The sequence below is a fragment of the Vollenhovia emeryi genome, unplaced genomic scaffold (assembly GCF_000949405.1).
Source record: "Vollenhovia emeryi isolate VEMERY1.0 unplaced genomic scaffold, V.emery_V1.0 DF939345.1, whole genome shotgun sequence".
In the NCBI taxonomy this organism is placed as follows: Eukaryota; Metazoa; Arthropoda; class Insecta; order Hymenoptera; family Formicidae; genus Vollenhovia; species Vollenhovia emeryi.
The window spans coordinates 74295-91618 of NW_011967021.1; the positions used below are offsets into that span (position 1 = coordinate 74295).

Consider the following 17324-nt stretch of genomic DNA (forward strand, 5'->3'; position numbering starts at 1 on the left):
TTTGTCGTACGACAAATGTAATAGTACCCTAAGAGCAGAATTATCGCACACGTTTCTCCTTCAAACAAATTCAAGAATCGAGCCCCTGGGGCTCGATTCTTGAATTCATTCGAAGAAGAAACGTATACGAAAATTCTGCTCCGACAGAAAAGTTGGAAGTCGATTGGTCAAAGCTATTCGAATAGCCAATCAACTTGCAACTTTTCTGTAAGAGCAGAATTTTCGTACACGTTTCTCCTTCGAATAGTTTCAAGAATCGAGCCCCTGGTCTCTAGTCTTCTTGGCTATGGTCTACGGAAATATGGCGCGCCGCGAGGGAGCGCGTTAGTCGTTTCTGATAGGGAGGTGGGGGCCACCGAAGCGCCGCAGCGCCGCAGGTTTCGCGCGGGGCGGGTGTTGTCGTTGTCGCGTCGCAACTTTCGCGCAACCGAGAGAGAGAGAAGTTGGAGTTATCGCGGGGGGAAGCTTGTCGTGCACGGAGGACCGCGCGAAAATGCCGCCGAAGAAGCGGGAGAAGGATCTCGATGGGCAGAAGGGACCTCGTATTGATCAAATCCAGGCCGACCACGAGCTGTTTCTGCAGGCCTTCGAAAGTAAGTGAAAAAAACACCGTGGCCTTCTCCCGTGCGGGCTTTTTACCTTCTTGCCGCCTATCGGCGGCGCGCGTCGCCCATCGCGATAAACAGCCCACAACCTCGTCTCCGGTCACCCCCGCGTCGATACCCCCCGGGCGAGCTAGCCGTGGATCGCACGCGACGCCCCCGCGAACGTCGGAATGCCCGTCGTTGTATCGCCGCCGCCGTCCCCGACCGGACCTAACCCTATCCACCGCGAGTCAACTGGAGCGTCCGCCTTGGCGCGCGTCGGTTCACTCTCTCCGCGCCCTCCGCCGCTACCAGAACGCTACGACACCTGTCATCGTGCTCGCCTCTTGGACCGCGCGCGCACCGCGACTCCTGGCGCAGCGGGGAAGACCTCATGCCATATACATCCATTCCTTCCGCGAGAAATATAAAAAGAAGAAAAGAGGCTGAAACTTTTTTACATGATTTACAAATCGAAGAAGGTCCTCTACGACGCGAACTAAATACTTTATTTGGATTAATCGTATTGCGGAGAGACAAGATTTTATGAACAAAAATAACAAATGTACATACGTGTGAACTTCGCTCTTACGAGCCACTCGTAAGAAATTTTCGAGCTGTTAATTTTACAAGAGTGAAAAAAAATGTGGGATCAGAGAGGTTTAGCCTGCATAGTCGTAACAATTACGGGTCGCAGGAGTCTCAAATAATCTTGAGCTTAAACCCAGTCATCACTTCCCATTTTGATACCTGAATGAAGGATCGCCTTCTTGTCGTACTCTGGCTGCTTTTATACCCTACGAAACGTTTTCTAAACTCGAGAAAATGGATCAACCTCGCGGCCATCTGGAGACACTAACCCGTACTAACGATATGGACGTGAATAAACTTTTATTTCACTGACAGAAGCAAATGTACATAAAACTGCTAAGTTAAAAGCTTGATTAATTTTTCCAAAATCGAAAAGATAGATATTAACTACTATGGATCGATTATTTTTAAATTTAATTATCTGTATATTCTATTTTTCTTCGTTATTTATTGATTACATTACGATGTAAATTACTTTTTACTTGTTTGTTTATTCCCTTTGTTTGTTGTACACTCTGTCCAAATTGAAAAATGTATAATAAATTATAGAAAATAAATTTACAAATAGTGCATTTAACCAGGGTTGAGAAGTAACTTGTTACTTGTAACGAGGTTACAGTTACAATTACAGTAACTTTTTTGTAACTCTAACTTAACTAAGTTACATTTTTCAATAACTAGTAACTAATTTAATAGTTATATTAATAGTTACTTTATATACACTTTAAACCTCCACAGATTGCATTAGGCCTTACATTTGTGCATGAACGCCATTATCGACACTTTACAATTCAAATACGGATTTGATATTTTTATTTTCATTGCAAGAAAGTAACTGCAAAGTAACGATTCGTTACTTTTTTAATAACTGTAACTGTAACGCGTTACTTTTCAGAATTGGTAACTTGTAACTATAACTAGTTACATTTTAGCAAAAAAAACTGTAACTAGATACTTTTATAAAGTAACTTTCTCAACCCTGCGTTTAACTCATATACATGAGTGACAATACTGGTGTAAAAATTGTCGGAGAAAAATTAGAACAAAAAAAACCACAGCAAGCCAAGGTCATGAGAATCAAAGTAAATAACAATAATCAAGCATTTTAGTCGACATTAACCGGCCAATGTTTTAATACAGACAATTTATTGCGAAAAATATTACCTCAGCCAAGGTTTGAACCTGGACTTCTCTACTCTGACATGCCTCAGTGGTCAAATTGGTGAGATGCCCGCCTAGAAAGTAGGGAAGTCCAGGTTCAAACCTTGGCGGAGGTAATATTTTTCGCAATAAATTGTCTGTATTAAAACATTGGCCGGTTAATGTCGACTAAAATGCTTGATTATTATTTATTACTGGCAACTTAAAATGATTTCTACGTTTAAATAAGATGAGTTCGCTAAAATAATATACTTAACTTAGAATAAAACAATATGAAATCGCATATTTAAAGTGGAAAAATAAAAACATTACTTGCCTTTTATTGTGACAGTACATAAATTTACGTACTGATGCGTAATTTTGCTTCCTCTTGGTGGAAGCCTTTTGTTTTCATGAAAAAAATGTTTTCTAGTTTTTATTGCCAATTAATTTAGAATGTTTCAAAAAACATCGAAAAAATATAATTTTAAGAAAAGCGCGTGGTCATGTTCGCAAATTTTTACATATGTAACTATTGTTTCAACTTATTCTAACGTCTTGAATGTTTGATTTGTAACTTTGGTATCTTATTTTTTTCAGAACCAACTCAAATTTACCGGTTCCTCCGCACAAGAAACCAAATCTCAGTGAGTAGACAATGCCTTCTTTCTGTTCCTTGGTGTGCTCGTGACTTTAATTTGCGTTGTACTCAAAGCGTTAATTGTATTTTGTTCTTTTTTGTCGTATACGTGTATAATTTCGTAAAATATGGTGTATCAATAGTTTCTAACGTAACGAGATATACAAAAGTAAATAGTCATAACGTTGCAAGCATTTGATGAAGGTAAGTTAAGATTCGTATTCCTCCTCGGTTGAAAATATTGCCTCGATCGTATATCTTTTCGTTACGCTTTTCAAAATGTATGTACGTAAAATTTGTATGATATGGTAGGTATACAATTTTAATATAAGTTATAAATATTGAAATTACCTAAGAGGCACAAACTATTCATTTTCCCTAGTTGACAAGTGTACATTAAAATTGAACATTTCTTTTTAGCCAATATTTCTATATAGAAACTTAACGTATATGCGGCAACGTATGTCCAGAAGTCACAAGTCACGACGAGAATTTAAGGTCGACACAATTCTGGACAAATTAATAGCGAAAAAGAAGCACGAACAGAATCTCGGCGTTCGCGGATACATGACTCTTACGTTTTTAGGATTTTACGATAAAAGAGGTACGTCTCAATTAAGCAACCTTTTTCTCCTATGTGTATCTGAAAATATTTTAACGATATTCGGCGACTTGACATCTCACGTAATAATCATGTACTCCTTAAAGTTGTAATGTGTTATTGTAGTTGAAGTGTCGCAAGAGCCTGTCAAAGTGGAAACATTGTTGTTGAAAATCTGCCACAAGAAAAGAAAAGACGTTAGCTCGCCTATCATGCAAGTAAGTTTGATACCTGTTAGACTGAAAATTTATAGTAAACAAAAAAAGAAAGAGATTTAGGTTTTCCATCGGATCGACTCTCGATTAAGATATGCATTTGTTTAGGTTTCAGTCGGTACGAGCGAGGTCCCAATCAATCCTTCCGAGAGTCAGCCTCCACCGAAGGCACCTACAATTTCCATACCCAATGAATCCTTCAGCTTAAATAATGGTCACATAGCGAAGACTTATATGCTTTTGCTCAGGGTTTACTGCATGTCTAACAATGGCTGCCTTATAACTAACTGTGATTTAGAAGGTAAAGATAAGAGTTGGCACAATTGGCGGGGAACATATTACAGGCTATGTGTCTTGCAGAACCAGCTCAAAAGCGTCGTAAATCGTCCATGGGTACGATAAAAGTGAATGGCGAAGAAGTGAAACAGTACGGCTCGGAGCTTACTGTGTACGACAAGCACAATCGATGCCTGCTGACGGACGGCGAGTATGAGTTAGGTTTGCAGGAAGTACAGACCAATGTTAGGTCCAGTCCTAAGAAACACAGCTCTTGGGAAACTGTGGCCGACATCAAAGACTGCGAACCGTTCGACTTGTTCAGGCAAGGACCGACGTTAAAATTCCGCCTCAGTTGGACGACGGAACCGAGCAACGGTCTAGTCGATAGACCGCTGCCGATACCTCCGATACCAAGCGGTGACAATAAAGAGAATCGATCGACCAACGGTCAGTTCTCGTGATTATTATGCGAATGAGATGACTGGTGCGATATACGCGTCACATGACGCGAAAACCTCGCTTTAAACGTTTAAACATTCTCTTTCCAGCTGGTTTCGAACGTTCCTCTTCCGTAAATCACAATAACAATAGCACAAATAATAATAATAACGCAACACTGCCAACGCCTAGTCCGCTGACGCCCTCGTCGAGAATAAGCATCTCCAACGAGAAGGTGGACGCCAATGGAACTCAGCAGATAGTCTATCAATTTTTGTACAACAATAACAGCCGGCAGCAGACGGAGGCCTGCGAAGACCTACACTGCCCCTGGTGCTCGTTGGACTGCGGCAAACTGTACTCGCTTCTAAAGCATTTGAAGTTGTGTCATTCGCGATTCACATTCACATACGTGGTAAGCACGCACATTCACATTATTTGTAATGAGTTTACTTTGTTCATTTATCCACACGAAATTTGCATTCAGCATCGATGAGAAGTGTATTGCACATTTTTTGATATTTTTAGAGAATTATTATTCTTAAGGTTTTTTTTATCAGTGACTTTTTCAAGAAGTATTTGTAGATACTTCTTAGACAATAATAATTATAATTTCTAAGCAACGAACAAAATCTTCAGCGATATACAGGATGTTCCGGTAAAGGCTGGCAATCTATTGTGAATATGTAGAGTAGGTAAAAATGACTCCACAAGTCCCTAAAAATGTTTTTTTTTATAATGCTTTACTGTATTTATCCTTAAAGTTAAAATTTCTGATCACCGTTAAATAATAGTTATTGAAAGTTACATAATAATTAAATGCTTATTATCATAAGTTTTTACATAATTAATTTGATATTATTTAAATAAATTTTGAAAAATAAAAGTGAGTAAACAATAAAATTCATAACAACTAAATTTTCAACTCGGTCCTTTCAAGATATAAATCAAATTACAATAAAAACGCCTTTTATTTTTTAAGGACCTAGCACAGACGGAGGTGGTCATTTGAATTATCATGTGAATCCGTATACCGTATTTATTCCATCCTGTCCTGTGCACCGTTACAAACAGATATACACAGGTGTTTTCCCTTTAAATGGAATCATTGTCTTCAGTGAATTCACGTGTTATAATATCGCACAGCGATTTTTCTAAAGAACCGCCGCACTAATTATATAGGATCTCGGTTAAATTGGCTAGTTTTCACATATGTTGTAGCTTATGATCTGCTGAACAAAATATATAATGGGCTCAAACTTAAATAATAGCTAGTTACTGAGCTACAGCCAGTCAAACATGGAAAATTTAGACTCCGCGGGTCTTGTTTGAAAATACTTTGAAGCATATTAGGAAAAAATGTTTCAGACAAAAGTTGTTTGGTTCGAAATAAGACTATATTTCATTATATAGTGTCTTTGAAAAACTCTTGACATAAAAATGTGCAATGAAAAATGGGTGTGTCCATTTAAGAAATTGAAATTGACCTTCGTGTGACCTTCAAATGATTATCCAAGGTCAAATTAATGGCATCGTCTTATGTCTCCCTTCGAACCAAACAACTTTTGTCTGAAACATCTTTTCCTAATATGCTTTAAGGTATTTCCAAACAAAACCCACGGAGCCCAAATTTTTCTATGTTCGACTGGCTGTAGCCCAGTAACTAGCCATTATTTAAGTTTCAGCCCATTACATTTTTTGTTCAGCAGGTCATAAGCTACAACATTTGTGAAAACTAGCCAATTTAATTGAGATCCAATTTCCTATATGATTAGTGCGGGGTTCTTTATAAATGCTGTACATAGCATTTATTATACGATAACCCCCTCCTCCCCCCATATTGAGAATTAAAATTCTTATTGCGAAAAATATTACCTTAGCCAGGATTCGAACTTGGGACTTCCCTCAATCCGTGACGGGTGTCTTAGCCAACTCGACCACTGAGGCTGTGATAATATTATTCTGGTATATTATTTTTAAGGAACGCTATCTGACTGCGTGTATGTACAGCATTTATAAAGATAAATTTAGAAAAATCGCTGTGCGATATTATAATACGTAAATTCACTGAAGACAATGATTCCATCTAAAGGGAAAAACCTGTGTATGTTTGTAACAGTGCACAGGACAGGATGGAATAAATACCGTATACGGACTCACATGATGATTCAAGTGGCCACCTCCATCTGTGCCAGGTCCTTAAAAAATAAAAGGCGTTTTCATTGTAAAAAATTCATAACGTTTTAACATAAAATTACAATTCGAAGGAATAAAGGATATAAGAGCCAAGACAGATGTCTCACCAATTCGACCATCGAGGCATGTAAAGTAAATAAAAATTTACTTTATATCATTTAAATGAGTTTTTCTCGAAAACTGTCACCTTTTACGAGGTGAAGCAAGATCTTTTTTTCTAAAAAGTGGAGTATCTAAAAAAATGTGAAATTTAAAAAACGTGCCGACTAAAAGGTAGAAGGGTCAAAAGTGGTCCGTTCTTTCGACGTGGTATTAAGAAATCTATCACATTGTTTTAAGGAGGATGGTTGCTGAAATAAAGATGATAAAAATAAATTCAAATTTATAGAAAATATTCGTCTATGGGAATCTGTCCTCCATGCAAAAGTTTAAGACGATTGTCTGCATGGTTGTCCAATAATTAATTATTAAAGTTGTACTATTGCACATGGCCAACATAGCAAAGTATTACGATATCTGTAATTTAATTCTCGAAAGCATGTTAAAAATGATAAGAATTTTATAAAAATAAGTGCAAATAATTCTATACATATTTACGAAGAATTTTGATAATGTATACATATATATCTACATATATATACATATATGTTCTTGACAACTAAGTAGACAAGTCATTTTAGTATTCGTCAAAATTCCTCGTAAATATGTATAGAATTATTTGCACTTATTTTTATAAAATTCTTATCATTTTTAACATATATGTATATATATAATTATTTATATATTTTTTTCTATAAATTTCAGTTCATTTTTATTTGAGCAATCATTCTCCTTAAAGATTTTTACTAAATATAAAAATAATTATTACAACTTATTAAGATCTGAAGAGTGATATATTATAAAAGTTACTTAAGAATAATACTTGAGAATTTTAACTTTAAAGACAAATATCTCGCTACAGAAGTACATGTTTACGAGAGATTGCCAGCCTTTACCGAAATACTGTATCTCTGGATTCTATCTGATTGTTTCATGAAACCTCACAGATATAAATACATATAATGTTTGTGAAAGATTTTGCAACTACGATATTTTTCATTGATACCATGGATATATGATGACTGATGAAGAGAAACAAGCAATTAATTTGATTGTATAAAATAAATTGGGATAATTGGATAAAAAAATTTAAGAGATTCTTTTCTCCACGCTGTGACATTAATTGTGAATGCCTCTCTTTTTCCAGCCAATTCCACAAGGTGCCCGAATTGACGTAGCAATAAACGAATGCTATGATGGTTCGTATGCAGGTAGTCCTCACGAATTAATTTCACAACCGTCTAGCGTACCTTTTTCAAGGACAGGACCAACCAGACGTACGAGCGTGACGAATATCCTGGTGTGCCGTCCGAAGAGAACGAAACCAAGCCTCTCAGAGTTTCTGGAACTCGATGAGAATGAGTTTGAGAGTCAGAGGCCTTATATCACTGGCCACAACAGGTAAGTGTTACGGCACGAGTCGTCACAATTTTATTATAAAGTCTTTTGCATTTTTACATTATAAACTGGACATGTATACATCCTTTAGACTGTATCACCATACCGTCACCTGTCTACCTATATACCCCAAAGAGATGGATATCGATTCCGAGGGTGAGAACGACCCTAAGTGGCTGCAAACAAAGACAATGATGATGATAGACGACTTTACGGATGTGAATGAGGGCGAGAAGGAGCTAATGAAGATGTGGAACCTCCATGTGATGAAGCACGGATACGTAGGAGACTGCCAGATACCACTAGCTTGCCAAATGTTCTTAGAGAATAAGGGGAAGGAGTTGCTCATGAAAAATCTTTATCGCAACTTCGTATTGCACATGTGCAGTCTGTTTGATTTTGGGCTAATCAGTCCGGTGATACTGTACCAGACTATACAGAAGCTGCAAGAAATCATGAAGGAGGGCGGAGAGAATGGGGACGTGCGTAAAGTGTTGCAAAAATCACACGAAGCTCAGGTGGAGCATTGGGGGACTACGGGTGCACATGCGCAACTGATACACGACACATCCAAAGCTGGCGGTATGACGGGCGTTAAGATCAACTTTGGCAATGACGGTTCCTCGAGCTCGTCGTCGAACGCCAGACGAAAGACGACAACCGCCTCCATGCCATTAGGCTCGCCCAACTCGCAGAATATCAAGCGGGAGATGCACAACAATATACACAATGTCAGTACGTAAGCGCGAAAGTCAACATAAATGACAACGTGCAACGTTGCCATCGTTGTCGAGGAGCAAGACTGTCGCTCACAACAGTTCGACGCGGGATTCCATTGTTGGTGCGAAACCCGCCTTCCCATCGCTTTTCGGTAGTGCAATCTTCTGCGACGCGATGCATCGCGAGCAAGATTATGCCCAATGGTGTAACCAAACAGAAGGTACAAGCATGCTGTCGAGCAGATCAACGGTCGAGCGATCTATTGGCAAAAGTACAAACTCTGTAGTGCAAGTGACGAGAATCAGCAGCGCAACGCGATCCTGTTCCACCGGTTGTCAATGCAAGCCGGTGAAAGCGCGAGTACCATCGAGTACCACCGGTGAAAATTGGTCCTGGACGCGATACTGGCGACAAACAACAAGAAAGTCGCCGCATCTGCTAGCCAGAAACCGTCCCCGAACGGAGGTAGCTACCAGTAGCTACTTATCAGTAGTAGTAAGATCGATTTCGCGCGTTTTTAATGCAAATTGCATCTTCTTTTTTGTACAGTATTTGTTGCAAGTAATATAGATTATTATGCAATTGACATTTATTAAATAAACCGGATAATTGTTTTAGCTGTTAGAACGATTTTTGAGATTTAATTTAAAGCTTATGCGATTATTAAAAATTGAAAAGAGGGAAGAGAATGTCTGGCGAACGAGTTTATTCTGCTCGCCTCTGTGTCGATGATTCCGATCGCGAACAATAAAGCACGAAGCAATCAGCAAATTTTATCATACTTATTCTTTATTTCTTTTTTTTCTAGTCAGTGGCGTTTTTTTATGATTTCACGTTTCTTAAAGCTTTTATTTACATTTCCGATAAATTCTGGTGTATCTACACAATTGATCTGTGAAACTCGTGTAACGATCTAGGAGCAGCTATTCCAGAAGTAATGCAAAATTATGCTATCACGCGCAAGTTTTTATTGTAACAGAAAAACGGAGAATAAACGATCTCAGGATTTGAAAATTATTTTTCGGATGTAACTTCGGCGCGATTAAAACGTGAGAAGGAATTTCTAGTTCTACGTTCTGCTTACGAGGCAACTCGCGATCTCGAGACGTCTTTTTACATCCGATAGATTATTCTTTTATATCTCAAAGCGCGTACTTTACCAGCGAATTAATCGTAGCCGAACTTTATGAACTTTTTATCGCCCTGAATTTAATCGTTTTCGGGAATACGCTGAGTGGTGAAAAAGTGCTGCGGTATAACCAATATTACAATTTCTGAGATTTCTAGCATGTACATACATATATATATATGTATATATAATTATTATATATTTTATATACATAACTATATACAATAATTACTGTATAATTATTGTATATATATGTATTTTATTATAATAATTATATATAACAATTTCACATCTATATGTATATACGCCTACAGATATACATATATATATATAAAAAGCATAAGAAAACCTGTGAGGCTGTAAACTATACTTTACATTTTCTACATCGAGACGGATCGGTAGAGTGAAAGTGCCTTTTACCAAACCAAGCGCAGGCCTGAATTCGCAAAACGGCGGTCGACGATATTTAAGAAATATCGAATATTAGGATTCGTTGTTATATTTTTAAAATTCACGGAATTATACTCAGTTCAGATTAATGTGATTAATCATTCGCACACTCTCGACTCGTTTTTTCACGATCGTCGTTTTTTCGCGAGCGATTCAGACCTCTAGTATATCATATTAGAAATGTTATGAATTTTGCGTGTAACATATACAACTTCTACTGCCGTGGTCGTTCGAAGAAGCGCTTACATTCCTTTATACATACTGTCTTCTTTATATTATAAGTAGTCTAATAAAATTTTTTAATCTTAGGACGTGCCACCGGAGCATTTAAATTCAACGGAATTATCGTTCTCTTCGAGCGACTTCTAATTCACTGTCCAATAATATTATCCATGGTAGGTTGTAAATAGGAAATTAAATGACAAAATAAATATGTGGACGTGAGAAATATATATTATATAGCTGTCATTTTTATCACAATCCGAGTCACAATCTTCGTTTTTCCTTCTATTAATCGTCGTCTTTTATTCGCTACGTAAATCTAAGGATTAAAAGGAATAGACTTTTTAGACTTTTTTTATTTCCTGGCCTTGAGCTGAATTCTATTTAGAAATTCTGTTAAATTTTTACTATTTTGTTGTTTCATGTATTGATGAACGTGAATGTCCACGACAACTCTTTAAATAACTCATTTTTACATCTTACATTATATGATACTATATTTTGTTACTATGTCTGCAGAGATCTTGATTTCTTACTGTGGCAACTTTAAGCTCTCTTTCTCTTTGTAATATTAATATAAATATGTTATAATTACGATAATATATTACGTATTATCGTAATGTATTACTCGCATACCTAATTAAATAAGTATTCGCTATGCATGTGCAACAGTTCTCGCATTGTTTTGTATCTTCATTAAAACCAGATGTTTAACTCTATCGTATTTGAAGTAGTGTGGGAAATCTATATTTATGTAATTTATAGACCAATTCGTTTCGTACTTTTCAACGCAACGTAAAAATTCCTCGTACATCGGGGCAGTGGTGTCGAGGTCGGCGACAGTAAAGACGTATCTCTTCTCGAGAGCGACGTAAATTGTCTTTTTCGTCTTTGCGTGTAGAAGTTTTGTTAACGTGCGGACAAATCCATCCGTGATTTTGTCGTCGTAGATCACTACGAATTCAAAAAAGAATGACAATACGATCATTGTTCCTTATCTCTGTCTTACACCTGTTGAAGTATACATAGAATTGTTAAGTTTACCGTCCGCTGCCAGTACAACATTCGCGCTTTGCAGTCTCTCCTCTAGCTTCTTCGACCATTCCAAATTTAAAAAATTTACCTCCTCGATGTGATAATTCGATCTAACGTACACACGATTTCTCAGAAAATTTCGTTCAATTAGACTCAGTATACCACCCACGTTGATGTCTGTAATTCGGATAAATAAGATTGAAGTTTTCAATTGGGCTTTGAGTCACAGACTTCTATACATATATACTATTACTAGGGTGGCTTTCCAGCAACTTACACAGGCGACACTGTGTAACACAGTGAATCGTTTTATCTCTGTTGTTTGCCATTGTTAAATGAGGATAAAATGATTCTCTGTGTTACACTGTGTCAATCTGTGTTTCTTGCTGGAAAACATCCCCTAGACTGCTATCTTCGAGGCTAGAGTTTCGCCATGTCTTGTTAGGCAAATAAAGTAGTATGTGTGCATTGGTCTGTCAGTGGCACACCGATGCACACATACTACTTAATTTATCTAACAAGACATGGTGGAACTTTTCCCTCACTTTTCAGCTCGAAAGTAGCAGTCTAGTAGTATATACCCCGTAAGCAAAATGATAGCAGGTTGTCGGCAGACTGGCAACGGATTTTATCAAAACATTTCAGCAGATTGATATCGTCTGTGTCCGCATTCAGCTTGTGTTCTGCCACCAGGGTCTGCTGACATGCTGGGACAGCAGATTGGCGGTAGAAACCACGCAGGATCTACGCGATGCGGTTTGATGGCAAAAACTTAGCAGGATCTGAGCGGTTCGATTGCAGATAGCAGCAGAAATTGGGCAGGATCTGCCGTTTCTATTTCTTAATTTATATTTTTCACCATTTTTGTTCCTTTTATTACAAAGATGCGTAGAAATAGTAGTAGTCCTTTAAGATTTCTACACACTCGTAAACAAGAGCACAAGAAAGCACTTCAGAAAGATAATCAAAGAATCTCATGCGGATGTGTTAATCACGAGACACGGTAGTGTCTCGCGCCAAGTATAAGCGTAGTTTATAATACCATGTGCGGTTTTCTTCTTACAAGAAAGTTTCATGCCGCGTGTGCATCTAGTTGGAACATTACGCTACTACACGAGAGTTTGCTCCATTCTTGTCACCAATCTGCCGACGAGTTACGCCAGCGGATTCTGCTCGGTTTCTGCTGTCGCCATTTTGCATGTGCAGGATCTGCTCGATTTCTGCTTGCAAAGTTGTCTAAACATGTTATCAAGCTTTGTTACATTTCTGTTGACGTTCTGCCGACATTACGTGATATATCAGAGCCTGTGTCAAATCTGTAGTGTTTCTGTTGACAAAATTTTGGAAACAGTTTTCTGAAATCCATTCTCTACAGGCTTGACTGGCTGGGTAGAAGTCTGCGCTTTGAGTATTTGTACTATATTACCGGTGCAAATGACTTCCTTAGCCAGGTGACTCGCTACGATGCTGGTCAGGCCAACTCCGGATCCTAATTCTAGAATTATTTCATCTCTGAACAAATCTGGATGCGACAAGATATAGTCGGCTAACAGGAGAGCGGCTCTCCACACTTGCAAACCGACCAAACCGAGCTCTGTAGAGACGCTATGCTCTGCAAATACAATTCACTGAACATGTTTACATACAAGAATACACGATCATCAATTGTGTACCTATTAGAATTGCTCCTTCTCTGTCTCTATTCACATCTAGATCACCATCACTGTCATAATTTAGCATCCCGGCTACGAATTCTGCCTCGATCATATAAGACGGGCATTTGAAGGCGAATTTGGTTACCGCATCTGAAATAAATTATAGTACGTTAAGGCATGCATCAAGCGCAACTTGCAAGTCCAAATATTATTCGTAAACACAACTTACTGCTGCTGCCAAGCTTCTCGGAGATGTGGTCGTTTTCCATGTATATCTCTGACGTTACTTTAAGCATCTTGGATGAAAAGATATTATTAATAAACAAAATTTTTTTCAGTATATAATTATTAATAATACGGATTAACATAAATTATTATTTTCGTTAAAGATTACAATATTTAATATATACAGATATTATATAAGGTGTAACAATAAACGTAAGCTTATGGTACTTCACTTATAACATGTTAGTTTATTTTTAACATATATACATTAATGATAAAGACTTGGTAAAACACTACTAACGTCTCGAGTCGTGCGTCGGAGACTAACGCGCGTAAATAAATTAGGACTCGACTGCGTGCCACGACGTCCGTCATACGATAATGAAGCTCATCGCGACCGACCAATATTACAGTCTCGTGACTGTATTTATTTCGGGAATTTGTGTCTTAACACGACAATTACATAATCCATAATCCTCTGCCATCACGTCGCCCTGTATTATTACTGTATAGAGGTAATCTGCGTTAAATCTCGCGGCTTAAATTGTCCGTAAAAAGCTGCTAAAAAATTTGTAATAACTCGTCGATTGTGTGAGTTTTCTTATTCATTCGGAGAAATATACGAAGAATACGCATTTTACGATAAACTGATAGTAATAACAAAAATTCATACAAAAATAAAATTTCGACGCATCCAAGTGTGCCTTTGTCGAATCAGCATTGTCCAGATTTCGTTAACAAAAAAGTTACATTTTTCTCATATTCTTTATAATTATCCCCGTTTTCAAAACAGCACGCAACGTTTGAATCTCAATACGTGCATTTTTTAATTTCACGTGAAATAAAAGAGTACCAATTCGCTCTTCTATAATTTATTAAGCGAAAGTAGCTTGGTCGTTTCACGTTTGGATCGTGTTTCGGGCGGACCTTTGACGACGTGCTCTCAGCACGCGCTCTCCTCGCGGTATTCTCGTCAGCTGTGCTTGTCATTCTGCCATCACGTCAACCGCCGTGCAGCCGCGCAGACGAAAGGTTGCGGTTATAACCGCTTCAATCTGATCGAATTAAGGTCGAAGTTTTGAATTTAATTCGCCCATTTCCGCGACGAATCGACAAATTCTTGCGGGCTTTGCCATCGAGTTGGTTCGCCTTTTTCGCTGTCGACCGCATCGTTAAATCGCCAGCATTGCCTCGCTGCACGGCGCCATTGTGACTTGTGACACCACGTGACGTTGACAACCGAGAGCGATCGGTAAAGTCGCGCGACTCGGCGAGTGGATAAAATAGTATTTCGTAAGAACACTTCCGCGGTTCTTCGAATTGCTTGAGCTCGATAAAAAATTGTCCACATTTATCGTATATCTTAATTAATTGATAATTGCAGCCGAGAATGTAAAATAATAATTGTACATATAACGTACGTACAAATCTTCTGCCTTCCCATGAATTTATAAGGCATGTGTAAAACACATTTTTCATATGTATATGTATGTATTTGCAAAATGTATAAAGCCCGCTGCAGACGATGCTATATTTCCTGTTGGATTGCTTGCGATTTAGTAAATTACTAGAAATCCTGAGTGCTGAGTGGTGCAATGATAGTAATTTATTAGATTGCAAGCAATCCAGCAGGAAAAATAGCATCGTCTGCAGCGGGCTTAAATGTGTTGATATGTGCACAAATTCATGTGGAAAGGCATCTATGGCCGCGTTCAACAGACAAATCATATTAAGATATCATTGAGCGCTCGTAGTAGGGGCACAGTATAACCAGTAGTGGCACTCGCTCTATTGTTTCACGTTCGCGCCGATCCGTACTGCGCATCCGACATGTTTTTATTATGACCAATCACAGAATTTTTGTACGTGGTTAGTGCAAAGTCGGTGTGACACAGAAAAATTTGCAGTGTTGACGAATAACGCGTAAATACTTTTATACGTTGGAGCAAGTAATTACATTAATTACTTTTATTAGAACATTTTCTTTCATAGGCCATTTCCATTTACAATAAATAATGTACGCCAGTTCGTATGCGCCTTTCCTGGATACGATCCTGAAAAGGGCCCAGGCACTTTTAGCCGTTGATACACTGTTGGCGCGAATAAAAACATAGCGGAAAATTGAGAAACGCCCAGATCGCCCAGATCAAAGGTGCCGACAGAAGCTGTGTTCGGGGAGATGCTATTTAGCGCTATGAGCGTGCTCTGTTCTTGTTACTTGCGAACGTTGAACAAGGACAGAGTACGCTCATAGCGCTAAATAGCGTCTCCCCGAACGCAGCCAGAGAGTGAGCATACTCGTTATACTGTGGTTATACCATAGACATAGTATATATAGACTGCGCGTTCCCTACTTCACTCACAGTATAACCAGTAGTTGCACTCTCTGTCGGCGCCTTTGATCTGGGGCTCGATTCTTGAATCTATTCGAAGGAGAAACGTATACGAAAATTCTGCTCTTACAGAAAAGTTGCAAGTTGATTGGCTATTCGAATGGCTTTGACCAATCGACTTTCAACTTTTCTGTCGGAGCAGAATTTTCGTATACGTTTCTTCTTCGAATGAATTAAAGAATCGAGCCCCTGGGCGTTCTCAATTTTCCGCCATGTTTTTATTCGCGCCAACAGTGCATCAACGGCTAAAATTAAGTGCCTGGGCCCTTTTCAGGATCGTATCCAGGAAAGGCGCATACGAACTAGCGTACATTATTTATTGTAAATAGAAGTGGCCTATGAAAGAAAATGTTCTAATAAAAGTAATTAATGTAATTACTTGCTCCAACGTATAAAAGTATTTACGCGTTATTCGTCAACACTGCGAATTTTTCCATGTCACACCGACTTTGCACTAACACGCGTACAAAAATCCTGTGATTGGTCAGAATAAAAATATGTCGGATGCGCAGTACGGATCGGCGCGAACGTGAAACAAAAAATGGTTATACCACAGTATAAGAAAGAACAGTAGGATCACTCTGTGAGAAATGGCACGGATGGTCGTCCTTCGCGCATGACCAATTTGCACAACTAAGAACATGGCGGCCACCAACATCAGCTGAACTTGTGTCTTGAAGGTTAACGTCGCCGTGTAAACGTAGTCATTCAAATGGTAGCCCGCGCACAACCAGCAACATGGCGGCTGCGTAGTACCGAGATCAAAGGTGCCGCCGCTGAGTGATCCTACTGTTCTTTCTTATACTGTGGTTATACTGTGCTTCACTCGCGTGAAAATATGTGCCAACTTTAGAACGAGGTAGCTGGTGTTCGCGTGTATCTTTATCTTTGTCGAAATGAAGTAGTGGGGGTAAACAAAAGAGTAGAGGAACGATAGATAGACAGAGAAAGAGCTACTACGTAAGCATGTTGTCTCTTTCTCAGGTGTGCAAACGTCTGCAGCCACAATGCGCAGTCTATACAGGGTGTGTCCTAATGCCCGTATGTCCCGTAGATGGTAGATAGACCGGGGCAAACTGAATAGAAAAGTCCTATACCATTTTGCAAAATTCGCAATAGTTATCGAGAAATTAATTTTAACGTCTGAGCGAATGAGAGCGTAGAAGGCGGCAGATCGGACTCGGCAGGCAACGGTAGGGCATCATCTAATAGCGAGAGGTGGAGCGGCGCGCCGAAAAAAAGTTGTCACGCAGCGAGTGGCGAGCGGGGAGTGTATACTGAAGCTCGCCGCTTGCTGCGTGACAACTTTTTTTC

The 17324-nt window shown here is 38.7% G+C and overlaps 2 protein-coding genes and 1 pseudogene across 4 annotated transcripts in view; 2 read left to right on the forward strand and 1 right to left on the reverse strand.

Moving 5' to 3' along the window:
• Nucleotides 1-361: 361 nt before the first annotated feature.
• LOC105558431 (polycomb protein suz12-B) lies at nucleotides 362-8947 on the forward strand. Its single transcript, XM_012006110.1, has 9 exons — nucleotides 362-593; nucleotides 2916-2962; nucleotides 3376-3559; nucleotides 3683-3774; nucleotides 3880-4072; nucleotides 4132-4497; nucleotides 4599-4903; nucleotides 7931-8184; nucleotides 8273-8947. Exons 1-9 carry the CDS (start codon nucleotides 494-496, stop codon nucleotides 8922-8924), a joined length of 2193 nt encoding a protein of 730 aa, XP_011861500.1. The 5' UTR covers nucleotides 362-493; the 3' UTR covers nucleotides 8925-8947.
• A 105-nt stretch (nucleotides 8948-9052) lies between these two features.
• LOC105558430 lies at nucleotides 9053-10226 on the forward strand (annotated as a pseudogene).
• A 685-nt stretch (nucleotides 10227-10911) lies between these two features.
• The window catches only part of LOC105558429 (methyltransferase-like protein 22), a 10077-nt gene continuing 3664 nt past the window's right edge, over nucleotides 10912-17324 (reverse strand). Inside the window, exons 1-6 of one of the 3 annotated variants that reach the window (XM_012006106.1) lie at nucleotides 14545-14851; nucleotides 13622-13688; nucleotides 13411-13542; nucleotides 13164-13349; nucleotides 11747-11914; nucleotides 10912-11656 (exon numbers count right to left, since the gene is read on the reverse strand). In XM_012006106.1, coding sequence (XP_011861496.1) covers nucleotides 11358-11656; nucleotides 11747-11914; nucleotides 13164-13349; nucleotides 13411-13542; nucleotides 13622-13688; nucleotides 14545-14607 — 915 coding nt within the window. In that variant the 5' untranslated portion in view covers nucleotides 14608-14851 and the 3' untranslated portion in view covers nucleotides 10912-11357. Of the gene's footprint in view, nucleotides 11657-11746; nucleotides 11915-13163; nucleotides 13350-13410; nucleotides 13543-13621; nucleotides 13689-13918; nucleotides 14516-14544; nucleotides 14852-17324 lie in introns of those variants that run through there. The other 2 variants (XM_012006107.1, XM_012006109.1) reach the window with 2 other exon arrangements.